Here is a 17157-nt window from a genome sequence, read left to right as displayed (position 1 = left end):
CCAGGCTAATTCCAGGTTTTCCTTAAAGAAGAAGACTAGTTCTCTTCAGATCATGTGTATTTGGTCTGGCCCAAGATTAAAAAGTCCTTCAAAATCACACTAGAACATCAGCTTTATATTCAATTTTTTTTATGCATTATGGATCGGTAGGCCATGTTGCCAGTTAATTTTAAAGTATAAAATCAGCTTGGGCCAGGCTAATTACAGGTTTTCCTTAAGGTAGAAGACTAGTACTCTTCAGATCATGTTTATTTGGTCTGGCCCAAGATTAAAAAGTCCTTCAAAATCACACTGGAACATCAGCTTTACATAAAACATTGTGCATTATGGCTCATTATACCATGTTGCCAGTTCATTTTAAAGTATAAAATCAGCTTGGGCCAGGCTAATTCCAGGTTTTCCTTAAAGTAGAAGACTAGTACTCTTCAGATCATGTTTATTTGGTCTGGCCCAAGATTAAAAAGTCCTTCAAAATCACACTAGAACATCAGCTTTATATTCAATTTTTTTGTGCATTATGGATCGTTATTCCATGTTGCCAGTTAATTTTAAAGTATAAAATCAGCTCAGGCCAGGCTAATTCCAGGTTTTTCTTAAAGTAGAAGACTAGTACTCTTCAGATCATGTGTATTTGGTCTGGCCCAAGATTAAAATGTCCTTCAAAATCACACTAGAACATCAGCTTTAAATTAAACTTTTTTGTGCCTTATGGATCGGTATGCCATGTTGCCAGTTAATTTTAAAGTATAAAATCAGCTCGGGCCAGGCTAATTCCAGGTTTTCCTTAAAGAAGAAGACTAGTACTCTTCAGATCATGTGTATTTGTTGTGGCCCAACATGAAAAAGTTCTTCAAAATCACACTTGAACATCTGCCTCATATTTTTTGAGCGCAATGGCTTTTAAAATATAATTTTATTAAATATATATTTAATTATTTATTGTAATATATAATTATAAATTCAGTAATTAAAATAAATATTTTACAATATACAAAATTACATTTAATACGATATTGTATATTTACATTGTTAATAATCAGATGTACTGCTTTTCTTCATTCTATCTCCTTCAGTGTTGATCTGTGAGGTGTTTAATATAAACAGCGGGTGTTTGTGAAAGCTCCCTTTAGTTCACGGTGGTTCAGTGAAGCGGCAGCTGCGAATATCAAACCAACTTCAGCCGGGGAATACGAGGCTGCGAATATCGAGCCAAACGAATCTGGAGCTGCGAATATCAAACCAACTTCAGCCTCGTCTATAGATCACAGTGAGGTGGATTAAAAATCTTAAACTTATAATTGACTACACCTGTTGCTTTCCATTGAATTAAAAAAACATCTTTCTCTCAGATAAAGTAAACACAAGCGTGTTTCTGACTAAAATAAAAGCTTTTCAGGAGTTATAAGTTATGTGTACATATTTATAAGACAATACCTGACAAAATCTGTTTTAATGACGTTAATAAACATCACTGTCACAGCGCTAGTCACAGTTTCACCACATCACTTATCTAACCAGCCTGTACTGATTTCTGCCCCCCAATAATGCTTTCAATAACCTCTAATAGCCTTTAATAGTCTTCAGTAGCCTTTAAAAGACTTACCTGGCGGCCGTGGTGTGTCCACTAAACTCCGTAGTTATAAACATCCTGAGGTTAGCAGCGCGCTAACTGACCTGTTTATAATGTAATCCGAGCAGTGACTCCGTGTCGGCTGTTCTAACCTGCTGCTGTTAGCTGCTTGGGCTGAAAGATGAACTGTAGTGAGCTGTATTATCCGGTTAGTGGGGTTAAAACCTTTATTTGTTTACAGAAACAGTAAAAACGGACTGGCTGAGCTCTGTAGCCCGTGGCTGGGCTGTACTGAATTAGTGACGGAGTGAAGAGAGCGGGGCTTGTGCTGCTGCTGCAGCTCCGACTAGTGGTTGGATGAAGAACTGCAGCTTCATGTAAGTGAGCAGTTTCACCAGCCATCCACACACAGCTCTGATAAACTGCTTGTTTTAATAGTGCACACTGTTGCTACCAAAAAAAGTCACTAGATGGAATTACCATATATATCTTAATAAATAATAATAATAATAATACAGGTGCTGGTCAACGAATTAGAATAATTTGAAATAGTGCAATCATGAAATTCTTTGAATGCATTTTTTGTGCAGAAAGTAAATCAGGTGTTCACCGCACCTGTCCTACTCGTTAGACTAATCACAGAACTCGTTACCTGGAAAACAATTTGCTCAGCTGAGCTTTCCCAAAGGCCCATTTAGGCCATTTAACTGTGACACTGTTGTTTTATTGAATTAGAATAATGGAGAAACCGTTTCATTGAATTAGAATAAATGCTCGAATTTTTGTTTTCTGTGAAGAGTGTTCACTGTGCAGTATAAAGTCAGGGTTGAGTAGAATTTCTAAGTTGTAAAATCAATCATGGGTAAGCAGCGCGACCTCTCAACCGGAATAGTGGCTCAAATTCAAGCCCTTCGCCAACAAGGCTTGACCCAAACTAAAATTGCTGAGCAGCTCGGCATCAGCCAGTCTTCCGTCTGCAAAGCTCTCAAGAAAAACTGCAGCAAGCGCACCAACTGTTCCAGCGTCCGAAAAACTTCTGCTCGCGACAACAAGCAGCTGAGAAAGATCGCAGTCAGCAACCGGTTCAAGTCCACTTCCGGGCTCACCGACTTGTGGAACAAGCAGACCGGCGCTGACGTCTCCAGATCAACCACTTACCGTCTTCTGCGCGAACTCGGCTTCAAATCTCGCGTTCCAGCAGTAAAACCGATGCTGAACAAGAAACAAATGGAGAAACGGCTGAAGTGGGCCAAAGAACACGGCGAGTGGACTGCTGAAGACTGGCAGAAAGTGGTCTTCAGTGAAGAATCACGCTTCTGCATCTCCTTCGGTGACCAAGGTCCTCGTCTCTGGCGTCGTGGTGGCGAAACCTACAACCACGAGTGTGTGAAAAGATCCGTCAAGTTTCCCCAGAGCGTTATGGTCTGGGGATGCATGTCCGCTCGAGGTGTAGGGAAACTCTGCTTCCTCAAGAAGACTGTCAATGCTGCCGTATATCAAGATGTTCTGGAAACGTTCCTGATTCCGACTGTTGAGGAACAGTTCGGCGAAGAAGACTTCATATTTCAACAGGATCTTGCACCGGCTCATGCGGCAAAGTCGACCAAAGATTGGTTCACTAAAAAACAGCTTGAAGTTTTGGCATGGCCGGCCAACTCGCCTGACCTCAATGTCATTGAAAACCTTTGGGCCATCGTCAAGCGGAAAATTCGCGACAGAAAGCCTGCTACGCTGGACCAACTGAAGCAGAACATCGCCACTGCCTGGGAAGCTGTGAGTGCGGAAACTTGCGACAAGCTGGTCAAATCGATGCCGCGGAGACTTCAGGCAGTCATACAAGCCAAGGGGCAGCCACAAAATACTGAGAAAGTGATGATTGTAATTATAATAAAAATTATTCTAATTCAATGAAACGGTTTCTCCATTATTCTAATTCAATAAAACAACAGTGTCACAGTTAAATGGCCTAAATGGGCCTTTTGGAAAGCTCAGCTGAGCAATTTTTTTTCCAGGTAACGAGTTCTGGGATTAGTCTAACGAGTAGGACAGGTGCGGTGAACACCTGATTTGCTTTCTGCACAAAAAATGCATTCAAAGAATTTCATGATTGCACTATTTCAAATTATTCTAATTCGTTGACCAGCACCTGTATTTATAATATTTATAATAATAATAAATATATTATTTAAATTTTATGAGGCATAAAATAATAACAAAAAAAAAAACAAGAAAATCGAGAATCGAATCGAATCGTGACCCTCAAATCGAAAATGAAATCGAATCGAGGATTTAGAGAATCATGACACCCCTAGTATTTATCAGTGTTGTGAGCCTAAATCAGCCATAATATAAATGCTATTCTCCCTTTTACAGGTCAGAGGAGCACAATAATAATAATATTGAACCTGACTGAAATACAGAGTACACTGCTTAACATAACCATAGTTATCTTAAGAGAAGTTAATACTAGATTAAAAAACGTTCTCGCACACCTGCACAGGTGACTCCAGCACTGTGGGAGCAGCCAGTGTGGATCTTCAGGGAATGAGGACAGTCCCACAGGTGAATCTCATTCCCTCTACACTTCACTCTGTTCATCCAGATAGTTCCTCCACCAGAACCATCAGCAGCTCTTCTATTAGCACTCACCGCCGGCCCACAACCCAGCTGCCTGCAGATCACCTGAGCATCCCTGATGTCCCACAGATCAGCACATACAGACCCCCACTCAGCATTATGATACACCTCCAACCTCCCAGAACAGATTTCCTCTCCTCCTCTCAACCTAATAGGCATGTAATCTACATCACACATGAACAGACACATGAATAATATTACATTTTTATAACAAAACTACAGCAAACTGCATTAGTGTTTTTATTTAATCAGTTTTCACTCAAATCAAAGATCAACTGATGAAAAGGGAAGTTTAGAATTATTTGACAAAACAAGTTAGAATGTATGCACAAACAAATCTGATTAATATGTATACTTATTCAAGTAGTGAATGGAGTGGTAGTCAAATCTTCATACTTGAGCACTGACCCTGGTTTGGAAATAAGAAGAATTTTTGAAGGTTTTCAAATGCAAGCTGTTTCTTCTCTCCTAGAAATGGAGACACATGCTATAAATACTACAAAAATCAAAACAATACTACTAAACTCATTACTAAAATAATGATCTCAGCAATAACAATTGAGAGTTTCAATTGAGCGGCAAACCCCCTCATTTCACACCAACGCACAGAATTAAAAGTCAGTCTGGTTGTGCTGATTTTCAAATAACACCAGGCATTCTAATAGGGCGCACAGGAAACTTCAAGCTGCACCAGACTGCTCTTTTTCTCTAACCCCACCTAACTATTCCAGCAATGACAAAAACAATTTTTCAGTGCGATTTTCGTTCAGAACAGGCTCCTATTAGTAAATGTACACCATTATTGTAAGTCACTTTGGACAAAAGCATCTGCCAAATATAATGTAATTCAATGTAAAATATCTTATTATTTCACTCACAAATGTAATTTTTTCTGATACACTTTTTATTAAAATGTGTTCCCAGCATGACCAGATGAGTGTAAAAAGCACAGCAAGGTGTAGCTTGTAGTCCCAAAAAATCTCAAGCAATGCTGCACACATACATTGCCATGAAGAAGTATTTGCCCCCCTACAGATATACTGATATTTTTCTGATTATTAAAAAAAACTTTAACATCAGACAAAGATAACCCGAGTAAACATAAAAAAAGCTCATTTTAAATGATCAGGAATAAAGGAATTTAAAGAATTTCTTGATTCTACAGGTCTGGCAGTAATCAGGCCTGGTTGAGTTAAGTGAAACTGAATACTCATCTATCCAAAAAGTGTAATTAATCACATTTTATTTTTTAGGGGGTGTTTGGATACTTGTTTTCCCTTAATAAATAAAATGATTATTTAAAAATTATTTTATATTTACTCAGGTTGTATACACTTACACAGGGAAAGAGGATGAGGAAAAGTGAGGGTGATCCGGTCACCACAACACTTTCTTTCAACACAACTTTCCATGAAAAACTGTTTTACTCATGCTCATCTACTACAAAGAAAAACAACATACCGAAGCAGGTAATGTGAGTCACCTCACTGCTTCTATCACAATTGTTCTGACTCCAGGATGAAGATGGACAGTGAAACAGAGTAGAGTCATGTTTCCTACATTTTACATCATCCAGCCAGTTAGGAGCTGATTCCACTCGTGCTTTGGTAGCTCTCTCAGTCTTAAATCTTCCACAGTTCAGCTCCCGACAGATGAGACCCATTGTTTCTACATCCATCCCATTGTTACACACATTCCCCCAGGTTCCATTATAGAACACCTCCAGATTCCCCTCACAGCCCTCAGTCAGTCTGATCTCTTTATACTCTGATGAGAGAAAATGCTTTATGTTAGACCCTGGAGTTTTCATGTAGTTTAAAACAAACTTAATGAATCTACACTATTAGTTAAAAGTTTTAGAACACCCCCATTTTTTGCCATTTAAGCTCTCCAGCCGAGTTAATAACCTGAAATGGTACAAAATCCAGTGTGCTCAAATGGTACAAAAGTTAGCAGTGCCAGGGCCTTTAAACAGAAAAGGACCCCAAAAAAAGTGTATATTGTAAAAAAAAAAAAAAAAAAAAAAAAAAAAAAAACGGAATATATTTGTTTTTAAAGAAAGCTTTGGAAATTGGCGCAAAAATAAGAATAAATTAAGTCTTAGTCTGTAGTAAAGTTAGAAGAGAATGCGTTACTGCACTCTACTGCTGACTTTGTAGTAAACTGCACTTTTATCATAATACCTAAAAAAAGACACCAAAATACAGATCAATTTGAAACAATTTAGTTTGCCCTTTAGATACATTCTGACACATTCAAAAAAACAAGAAAAAAAAGGTACAGGAAGAGGTCTGGCTGACCCACATGGCAACAACTTTAGATTGGTTTAACAAGTCTTATTTTAACAGTTTAACTAAGTCTCACTTTCAGCACTGAAGAGAAAATTTAGAGGTCTGACAGGTGAAGTGTTCAATGTAAGAACACCAGTAATCAGCACACTGTACCTGAGCAGACGACTCCTACATCATCCTTGTGTCCACATTCATCCTCTCCACACAGCTGATATCTGCAGTTCCACAGAGACGCCTCGTTCCCCTCACACTCCACCTCATTCAGCCATATGGGTCCAGTTCCAGATCCAAACCGGGCTGGTACTGGTACTGGAGCACTGAGGGCAACTCCACACTGCAGCTGCCTGCAGACCACCTGCGCATCCTCAATATCCCACAATTCATCACTCACTGTCCCCCATGATCCACTGTGGAAAACCTCCAGCCTTCCAGCACAGTCTCCCCCAGAACCAACCAGCCTGATGAAGCTGTAGCCTAAACTTCAGAGAAACCAGTTCAAAGTATGATTTCTTAGTTCACCCGTAGTCACATGATGATTGGTTCATTTCAGATTCATAATAATTATAATAACCCTTACAATAAAACAAAATAAAACAATTTCCCCCTAACAACAGGCATTATTCACTACAATTCCAAATAATTTGAATTAATGTACCAGAGCAGGTGATGTAGAGCTGTTCTGTGGAGCTGCAGTTAACTGCTTGTGAGCTGCTGCAGTTCCTCAGATGAGCTTCACTCCCAGAGCAGTTGAAACCCGTCACACACATGTAGCTGTGTTCAGGACTGGATGAAGAGGAGCTGGAGGTGTTGAGTACAGAACCACAGCCCAGCTGTCTGCAGACCACAGAGACCTCAGACTCACTCCAGGAGTCCAGCAGAACTCTCCTCCAGTCCTGCCTGAAGAAAACCTCTACCTCCCCCTCACACTCCATCCCTCCAGACAACCGCACTCCTCCCTCATGAGACGCCAGAGAAGAACCTGAAAGTACCACAAATATATTTTAGATTTTACAGGCTTAATAAGATTGTTTTTACAGCACTTGAAATGAATCAGATTTAGAAATTAAACACATTGTTTTTTTACAGGTACTGCTGCATTAGCTGAGCTATATATGGAGCAAAATTAGAAAATGATTTTCAGAAATCAAAATTGTCTATGGAAATGTATAAACATGTTCAAAACTGAGATACATTAGTAAATTAATTGAAGTGAAGTAAAAAAATATATATATATAAGAACATTATAAGGGCACTTCCTCCTAAAATCACTTTACAGCCCATTGATAAGAATGTTTAAGATTCTTAAAAGCTCACCACTGCAGATGAGTCCAACATCCTGTTTATGAGAGCATGCAGTTCGACTCCATGATGAAATGGGACATTTTAACAGGTGTGTTTCGTTCCCCTGACAATCAAACACATCCGCCCAGATCCGGCCACTCCCCTCCCCAAACCAGTCTGACCCCAACACAGCCACAGCACTCCCACACTTCAGCTGAGCACAGAGGACACTGGCAGCTCTCATATCCCAGCTTACATCACACACTGTACCCCACTCACTGAGGTACTGGAGCTCCACTCGACCAGAACAGGAGTCTGAGCCGTTCATCAGCCGAGCCTGAGTATGACCTGAATTTACAACCAAGAGACTCGTAAAAGAGCAAGTTCTCTCCTATACTGTATATTATATAAAGAAACGTTAGACAATAATATCACATATTATACTGTACCAGAACATACAATTCCCACATCATTACCATGAGAGCAGTTGTATTTGTGTGAAGAGGTTATTGGACAGAGAGTAATCTCAGATTCATCTCCTCTACACTGAAGCTCCTCTGACCACACCTGACCCTTCCCTTTACCAAAAGCAGCTGCTCCCAGAACCTCCACAGGAGAACCACAGCCCAGCTCTCGACACACAACCACTGCATCCTGCTGGTCAAAGTCAGCATCACACACTGATTTATAGAAAAACAATAAAAAAAACATTTTCTTTTATTCTGACTTTTTTTGTTGGTCAAAATATAATTAAATATCTAAATTCTGTCCATATTTGCATATTATTTTTAATCATTTTAAGCAGGGCTGGTATATTTTATTATTACACAGCAAAGCATTTAAGCTGTTATTGTAATAATAAATGTAAAAATGTTAACTATTTTAGAGTAGCCTAGAATATCTGGCATGTGTGACCATTTATATTTTTTGTAATCTGCATACGAATAAAGGAGCATCAATTTATAACATTTTTTAAAGATATGTACAGTATTTACAGCATCTTTACTGACTGATTTTTTTTAAGCGAAAGAGCAGAGTGGTATAGAATACCATAGTCTGGCAATCTCAGTGTGTGATAATGTACACATCAGGAAGTTGTTCAGTTGAGCTGTACACATTTATATCAAAACGATAACACATCGACTAAAATTAATATATTGTGACATAAGTTTTGTCATATCGTCCAGCACTAAATTGTTAAGCTGGAAATGGCACTATGTTTCTAATTACAGTGTGTTGACTGGTTTTGTTTTGGCACATAAAGTGTTTGAGAAGTAAGGACTAATGCATTTTGTTTCATTCAGGTTATAATTTTGAAAACAAATGTTGTGCTCTAGCAAATCAGTACTGCAGACCCTTTTTTATTAAATCAAATTTTATCAAACAAAATGAAACTGACTAGACAATATCTTGGGTTAATATTTTCAGCAATTAAATAAAAGTCAAAGCAAATGTTAAAAAAACATCACTGCTTCTCACATTAGCTGTAACTGTCAGAATTTACTATGTAATAGAATATTTAATATGGAATAGGTATACAAAACAGTGACATTCCATCATATGATCTCTGATTTGATTTTGTCACACAACCTCTGCATCCTGCTGGTTAAAGTCAGCATCACACACTGTGAACCAGCTCTCTCCATGAAGAACCTCCACTCTTCCAGAGCAGCGAGAGCCATTAACCAGCAGGACTCCTAAAAATTACCATGAAAAAAAGAAAGCTTATTTATCAGTAATGATAAATGATTAAGCATGATGATGCTAAATATTGCACAATGAATGATTCATAAATGCATTGGAAAAAACTAAAGAGAGTATAAGGATTCAAAATAAGTTCAGTAAAGCTATGAATTACATTAAACAAATTAATATGGATCAGCAAAATTATGAAATCAGTAAAAAAAAAAAATCAGTAAATTAATTGTTGGTTGAGAATTCCAGTGTACAGCACAGTTTGGTGATTGCTCAGTTTAAACATACCAATTTACCTTGGCAATCAACAAGGATTTTGTCACACAAGACCAGGGAGGAGGATCCAAATGCAGATTTAATAACAAACAAACACTTAAAGTCCAGGCAAACAAAGCAGACAAGGGAAATCCAAAATCAGAGACGTAAATACGAGGCAAAAGTCAAAAGATCAGGTAGTCAGACAAAAAATACAGAACGCTTCGAATTGCAAGTGAAAACAGACAAGACGTCGCACCTGGTTCCAGGTGTGGCGTCTACAGTATATATACACACTAGGCATAATTACACACAGACAAACTGGACTAAAACTGGGGTGAGTGCGACCTCCTGAGGCGTGGAGGTGCAATGCCTGGGTCAATGGTAACATCACCCCGCACCTGACGGTCGGCCCCAGCCGACCCCACAACTCTGCGCCGAGGACGACCCCTGGGACGAGGGGCGGGACGATCAGGGTGTTCACGATGAAAATCCTCAATTAATGAGGGGTCGAGGATATCTCCAGTGGGAACCCATGATCGCTCCTCTGGCCCATAACCTTCCCAGTCTACAAGGTAGAAGAGCTGGCGTCCCCGGCGCTTAGAGTCCAACAAAGTACGAACGCTGTAAGCTGGGGCCCCATCGATGTCCAGTGGAGGGGGAGGCTCAGCCAATGACCCAGGTTCCTGAGAGGAAGAAGAAAGAGGTTTAAGCAAGGATACATGAAATGTGGGAGCAATACGATATTGAGCAGGCAGTTCTAAGCGATATGAGACAGGTGTAACTTGTTGTACAATCTTGAATGGACCAATAAAACGTGGACTTAACTTCTTTGATGGTAGTTTGAGCTTTAAGTCCCTGGTGGAAAGCCAGACCTTCTGCCCAACCTGGAATTGAGGAGGAGAGCTCCTTCTACGGTCAGCTTGAATTTTCATCCTGCGAACTGCTCGTTGTAGGCGGACATGGGCCTCCTCCCAGGTTTGCTGGCTTCTGTTCATCCACTCGTTCACTGCAGGTACATTGCTGGGTTCAGTGTCTATAGGAAGAAATGGGGGTTGGAACCCTAAAACACATTGAAATGGTGTGAGTCCAGTGGATGTGCTAGTGAGAGAGTTTTGCGCATACTCCGCCCAGGGAAGAAAGGAGCTCCAATCATGCTGATTGCGTTGGCAGTAAGATCGTAGAAAACGTCCTATTTCCTGATTCAATCTTTCAACTTGACCATTAGAATTTGGATGATAGCCAGAAGTGAGACTTACATGAATGTTAAGCATTTTGCAGAATGCTCTCCACACTTGTGAAGTGAACTGAGGGCCTCTGTCTGACACAATGTCCTCCGGCAAGCCATAAAACCTAAACACATTTTCAAATATCGTCTCTGCCATTTCCCAGGCAGTGGGTAATTTGCAAAGGGGAACCAATCTGCAGGACTTAGAGAATCTATCAATTATAACTAGGATTGTAGTGAAACCCTGAGATGGAGGTAAGTCAGTAATGAAGTCAATACCGAGGTGTGACCAGGGGCGCCTTGGTATTTCCAGTGGAACCAGTAACCCAGCAGGAGGTGATCTTGGTGATTTGCTCTGAGCACATACCTCACAGTCTTGCACAAACCGTGTAGTGTCCTCCACGGAAGTGGGCCACCAGTACTTGCGAAGTAACAGATCAGTGGTGCGTTGTATCCCCGGGTGCCCTGTGCTGGGAGAGGAATGAACCAAATTAAGTATACGGTTACGCATGGTTGTTGGTACATAGGTCTTACCCTCTGGACAGTTTTCGGGAATGGGGTCATTGGCTTGTTCAAGCTGGATTTCGCTGTCAATATCCCATATAACAGGAGCTACTACTCTGGAGGGGGGAAGAATAGTTTCAGGGTCATTAATGCATACATTGTTAGAGTCTGTGTGCATACGAGATAATGCATCGGCTTTTCCATTCTTGGATCCAGGTCGATAAGTCACAGAGAAGTTGAAGCGACTGAAAAACAAAGACCAGCGTGCTTGCCTGGAATTAAGCCTCTTAGCAGACCTAATGTACTCAAGGTTGCGATGATCTGTGAAGATCAAAAAAGGATGTCTAGCACCCTCTAACCAATGCCTCCACTCCTCCAAGGCATACTTCATAGCCAAAAGTTCTCTGTTGCCCACGTCATAATTTTTTTCAGCAGGATTCAGCTTGCGAGAGAAGCAAGCACATGGGTGTAACTTTGGTGGTGTTCCCGACCTTTGGGATAAAATGGCTCCAACTCCAGTGTCAGAGGCATCCACTTCTACCTCAAAGGGTAGTTCTGGGTTGGGGTGCTGAAGAATGGGGGCAGTGGTGAATTTACCTTTCAATGCAGTGAAGGCTTGTTCTGCAGTAGTGGACCAATCCAAAACTTTGCTGTTACCTTTGAGTAGCGAGGTGAGTGGAGCTGCTACAGAACTAAACCCTCTGATGAAGCGACGATAAAAGTTTGCGAAGCCCAAGAAACGTTGTAGCTCTTTTACAGTTCTAGGTCTCTGCCAGTTGACCACAGCATTGACCTTGTCCAAATTCATGCTAACTCCTCCTGGGCGTATGGTGTACCCCAAAAAGGAGAGTTCCTGGACATGAAACTCGCATTTCTCTGACTTGACAAATAACTGATGATCTAGCAGTCTTTGTAGCACAGCTCTTACATGGTTAACATGATTCTTCAAGGATTGTGAGTAGACCAAGATATCATCCATAAATACAATTACCCATCGGTCTATCATGTCCCGAAGTACTTCGTTAACAAAGGCTTGGAAAACAGATGGTGCACCAGACAGGCCATATGGCATAACTAAATATTCATAGTGCCCCCTTGTGGTAACAAAAGCTGTTTTCCATTCATCACCTTCTTTGATCCTGATTAAGTTGTAGGCACTTCTGAGGTCGAGCTTGGTAAACCACTGTGCGTTTCTCAGTTTTTCTAAGGCAGATGGGACTAATGGCAAAGGGTAGGGGTTTTTCACAGAAATGGCATTAAGACCCCGGTAATCTATACAAGGGCGAAGGACTCCGTCTTTTTTCTCCACAAAAAAGAATCCAGCAGCGCAGGGTGACGTGGAGGGTCTAATATGGCCCATAGCTAAAGCTTCATCAATATATGTTTCTAGGGCTTGGGTTTCAGGTTCAGACAAGGGGTACACTCGGCTGCGTGGGGGTGTGGTGTTGGGGAGAAGGTCAATGGAACAGTCCCAGGGCCTGTGTGGAGGTAACCTTGTGGCACGTTCCTTACTGAATACCTCCCTGAGATCTAGATAACAGTCTGGAACAGATACTAGGCTAAACTGGTCAGGGCTCTCGACAGTAGTAGCTAGACAGGGCATGGTCAGACAGTGGCTTTGACAATAGTCACTCCATTTAAGAATCTCCCCTTGCTTCCAGGATATTAGGGGATCATGTTGAGCTAACCAACTATAACCTAAAATAACAGGGTGATCAGGGGACTCAATAATTAGAAATTTCAAAGTCTCCTGATGAAACAGGCCAACCTTCAGGCACACCTCCATAGTCTGTTTGGATACAGTTCCTTTCCCCAAAGGACGTCCATCCAGAGCTTTAATCTTCAGTAGGGTGTCCATGGATAGCAGTGGAATCTGCAGACGGTTGGCCAGTCCTGCATCCATAAAATTTCCAGCAGCCCCAGAATCTACAAGGGCTAAAACAGAAAAATTGTTTGAGTGCATTGTAATCTGTACAGGAATTGACATTTGCTTTAAATTAGTAGAGAACAGACACACACTCACCTCGCCCGTCCCAGCGGTACTGGGACGGGCCGGGCAGGAAGCGCATATATGGCCCTTCTGGCCGCAATACATACAAAGCCCCTCCCTTCTCCTTCTCTGCTTCTCCTCAGGAGTGAGACGGGCGCGTCCCAATTGCATGGGTTCAAAGTCATCAAGGGGGGCGGGGCTTGGTTGACTGGTGAGCGGTCTGAACTCCTTAGTGAGCCTCCGTTTTCCGCGCAGAAGGTTATCAAGAGCGATCGCTGAGTCGATTAGCTGGTTGAGGTTTAGATCTTGTCCTCGAAAGACTAGCTCAGCCTGCAGATCCTCCCGCAATCCCTTCTGAAATACTGTTTTCAGCGCTGGGTCACTCCAGCCGCTGCCCGCAGCAAGAGTGCGGAAGTCGAGTGCATAACTAGCCGCAGAACGGGTGCCCTGTTTGAGCTCGCACAGCTGCAAACCCACCTCTTTTCCGGCAGCAGGGTGGTCAAAGAGCAAAATCTCACTGTTAGCAGACCAGAGGGCGGTGGCCCACTCTTTAGCTTTACCAGTCAACAGTGAAATCACAAAGTGAATTTTGTCCGTCTCGCGGCGGAACTGAGCAGCGTTATGATTTATATACAGCGTGCACTGCATTAAAAAGCTCTTACATGAACCAGGAGAGCCGTCATAACGCTCAGGAACGGCGATGAAAACGGAGGAAGAGGGTGGATTAGCTGGTAAATCAATGTCCACAGCTTGTTCAGGCCCAGCGGCTGCAGGTTCAGCTACGGGGGGGGTCACACGCTGCACTAATCCTTGAACAAGCTGGATCAACTCCTCCATTCTCTGCTCCTGGGTGGCCATACGCTGCTCAAAATCTGCTGGATCCATAGTTAGGCGACGTCTTATGTCACACAAGACCAGGGAGGAGGATCCAAATGCAGATTTAATAACAAACAAACACTTAAAGTCCAGGCAAACAAAGCAGGCAAGGGAAATCCAAAATCAGAGACGTAAATACGAGGCAAAAGTCAAAAGATCAGGTAGTCAGACAAAAAATACAGAACGCTTCGAATTGCAAGTGAAAACAGACAAGACGTCGCACCTGGTTCCAGGTGTGGCGTCTATATATACACACTAGGCATAATTACACACAGACAAACTGGACTAAAACTGGGGTGAGTGCGACCTCCTGAGGCGTGGAGGTGCAATGCCTGGGTCAATGGTAACAGATTTAGGGTGGGTTAAAAAGGAAAATCATATGTGCTGTACACTTTGCCTACATGGCAGATAATGTACAGTCCCTGTTTACAGTGTTTTACCTGAACAGATAACTCCAGCATCTGTAGAGTGATTACAGTTATGTTTACCCCATCCTCTCCTTTGACATTTCTTCAGTGTAAACTCTGATCCACTACAGTCCACATCATCCATCCAGATTGGTCCTGATCCTGATCCAAAGTGAGATTTGCCCAGTGCATCTACAGCTTCTCCACAGCCCAGCTCTCTACACACCACTGCAGCATCACTCATATCCCAGTCATCACCACACACTATGAAGAACCTCCACTCTCCCAGCACAGCGACTGCCACCATCCACCAACCTCACACTGCCTGTACAACAGACAAGGAATAAAGAAAGAAAGAAGCGAATAAAAAAAAGAAATAATAATATAGGTCTATGCTTCTTCAGCCTCGCAAGGTTATTTAACATAATTCTGAACAGATTTCGCTAATTCAAACAGCCCGAAAATGTTTTAAATAGCTCAATTTTAACGCTCTAATTACTAAAAAAATGGCTCGGGTTCAGAATGACAGTTTATGGCTCAGGTCGGGTCTGGCTCGGGCAGAAAGTGCATGGATTTGGGCCGGGTCGGGCTGGATTTTTGGGCCCGATCTAAGCTCTACCGCTCCACACACTGCAGGCTTTTTGCAGCGGGGGAGCCATACACTTTTACAAAAACACAGTTAACTCTGGACTGGAAATATTCCGCTGTTTTAATCTTTCCAGACCTTGTCTCACCCCTAGGCTATTTTAATTAAGTTTTTCCAATAGCAAACTATTTAAAGTTGGCTTATTTAACGTTATATAATATTTACATTCTTCATGCTGATGCTAAGCTAATGGTGGGAATACACATTCATTGAACTCTAGACGAGAAATATGTGCAGTTTTAATCTTGCAAGGTTTTTTTTTTAATCGCTAGGCTTTTTTATTGAAATTTTCCAACAACAAACTATTTAAAATTGGCTTATTTACATAATATTTACATGTAAGTTACTTAACGTTACTTCTAATGCTAATATAATGCGGGGATACACTTTTAACACCTGACCAGAAATATGTGCAGTATTTTAACAAAACAATTTCAACAACAAGTTGGCTTATTTATATGAAATGTACATATAACGTTAACTTTATTCTTCAGCCGAACACTGAGCTAATGCTAAGCTAACAGCGCTAAGCTTACACCTGAGGAAAAATATTGTGCTGTTTTAATTTTCTCACACTTCGTCATTAAGCTATTTTATCTAGGTTTTTCCCACAAAAAACTATTTCAAATTAGCTTATTCATAAGACAAGTTTTAAAAATCTGCTCATTTTCAAATGCAATTCATATTACATTTAAACTATGGCAATGTTTAGCTATCCTTAGACAACTAACGTTAGCTAACTACCTAGAAAGAGAGGCAAGGCCAGCACGTGCAGGTGGTGTAAGACACTACAAACACATACATGATCATAAAATAAAGGACCTGGTCGAACTTACCTTATATCTTAGTAGCACAACAATTCCTGAGGTGAGCTGAGCTGAGCCTAAATGAGCTGTGCTTCCGCAGCAACTAAAAATGTGCTGCTTGGCGCGTTGTGGAGTTTGGGTTGTGATTATAGACTGTATAAAAGTATGGACTGGACGGTCCCCATTTACTCTCATTAAGGCGTTTTAAAGCCAAAATATGGCCGAAATGGAAGCTGCCATCTTGCCTGCGCTTGCAGAGGCAGTAGAGGCAAATTGGAGCCAGAACTGGCGTGACAGAGGTGGGAGGCGGGGGGCGGGGCCGTGTGACTGCTCTAACCCCGCCCACTCCACGTAATTTTCACCAAACAAGTTTAGTTACTTTACTTAGCTAACCTGAGTTGGCTAACCTAGTTAACTATCGTTAAGTACCTAAGGCTAAGTTAAAAACCTAACGTAAATACTAAAATTAGGGAGAAGAACAAAGTATGTGTAAGGGATAGTATTAGTATAACAATAACGGCATTAGAAATGTGTGTTACCACTAGGCACCTGTAGGTGGTTAGATTCGGATAATTACTGTGTTTTTTGGGCAAGAGAAAAAACAAGACAAGCAGTAAAAAGCCAAAGGAGCCTCACCTTTTCTGACCGCAGTTTTAGGATTTAGGAATTAGGAACATGAATATAAGTACCTAGTTTTCTGTTTATAAGCATTTTTGGTTCAGTTTTCTTGTGTATTATTTTGTAAAGAAATAAATCTTTGGTTTGGAAACCTAAAACGCGAGTTGGAAAGTGAGTCAAGAACCACATGGATCTACAGTATAAATACTAATGAACTGATGGAGAGAAATGATCCACTTACCAAAAAAAAAAAACTGGAGAGAAAGTTTTCCTGAGGGTCTGTTACAACAGGTAACTGCTGAACAAGCCTTTGCTTTAATTCAGAAATGTAAATTTTAACAGTAAAATCCGAA

The 17157-nt window shown here is 41.2% G+C and overlaps 2 protein-coding genes across 4 annotated transcripts in view; both read right to left on the bottom strand.

Moving 5' to 3' along the window:
* Positions 1 to 16489, bottom strand: part of LOC125801692 (deleted in malignant brain tumors 1 protein-like) — a 44297-nt gene extending 27808 nt beyond the window's left edge. The window contains exon 1 of the mRNA XM_049478555.1: positions 16217 to 16489. The gene's annotated coding sequence lies outside the window, so the exon portion shown is untranslated. The remainder of the gene's footprint in view (positions 1 to 16216) is intronic.
* On the bottom strand, positions 3891 to 8224 carry LOC125801694 (scavenger receptor cysteine-rich type 1 protein M130-like). Of its 3 annotated transcripts, none has more exons than XM_049478595.1 (6): positions 7813 to 8224; positions 7154 to 7477; positions 6652 to 6972; positions 5669 to 5974; positions 4604 to 4675; positions 3891 to 4371 (listed from the first exon to the last, which is right to left on the bottom strand). In XM_049478595.1, exons 1-6 carry the CDS (start codon positions 8105 to 8107, stop codon positions 4037 to 4039), a joined length of 1653 nt encoding a protein of 550 aa, XP_049334552.1. In that variant the 5' UTR covers positions 8108 to 8224; the 3' UTR covers positions 3891 to 4036. The 3 variants fall into 3 exon arrangements, with proteins under 3 accessions (XP_049334552.1, XP_049334553.1, XP_049334554.1); XM_049478596.1 differs by having other exon boundaries at positions 4616 to 4675; XM_049478597.1 differs by lacking the exon at positions 3891 to 4371 and having other exon boundaries at positions 4516 to 4616; positions 7813 to 8219.
* Positions 16490 to 17157: the final 668 nt, after the last annotated feature.

This window comes from Astyanax mexicanus, chromosome 4 (genome assembly GCF_023375975.1).
Source record: "Astyanax mexicanus isolate ESR-SI-001 chromosome 4, AstMex3_surface, whole genome shotgun sequence".
In the NCBI taxonomy this organism is placed as follows: Eukaryota; Metazoa; Chordata; class Actinopteri; order Characiformes; family Acestrorhamphidae; genus Astyanax; species Astyanax mexicanus.
The sequence above is the reverse complement of the archived record's forward strand: the minus strand, read 5'-3'. Positions and strand labels throughout refer to the sequence as shown.

What these genes read in the sequence shown, in the direction of transcription:
- LOC125801694 (XM_049478595.1), bottom strand. Translation starts at nt 8,107, where the DNA reads ATGAACGGCTCAGACTCCTGTTCTGGTCGAGTGGAGCTCCAGTACCTC. An exon ending in GCTCTACATCACCTGCTCTG is followed by an intron (nt 6,973 to 7,153) that starts GTACATTAATTC and finishes TCTGAAGTTTAG; the next exon opens with GCTACAGCTTCATCAGGCTG. An exon ending in TGTAGGAGTCGTCTGCTCAG is followed by an intron (nt 5,975 to 6,651) that starts GTACAGTGTGCT and finishes TTCTCTCATCAG; the next exon opens with AGTATAAAGAGATCAGACTG.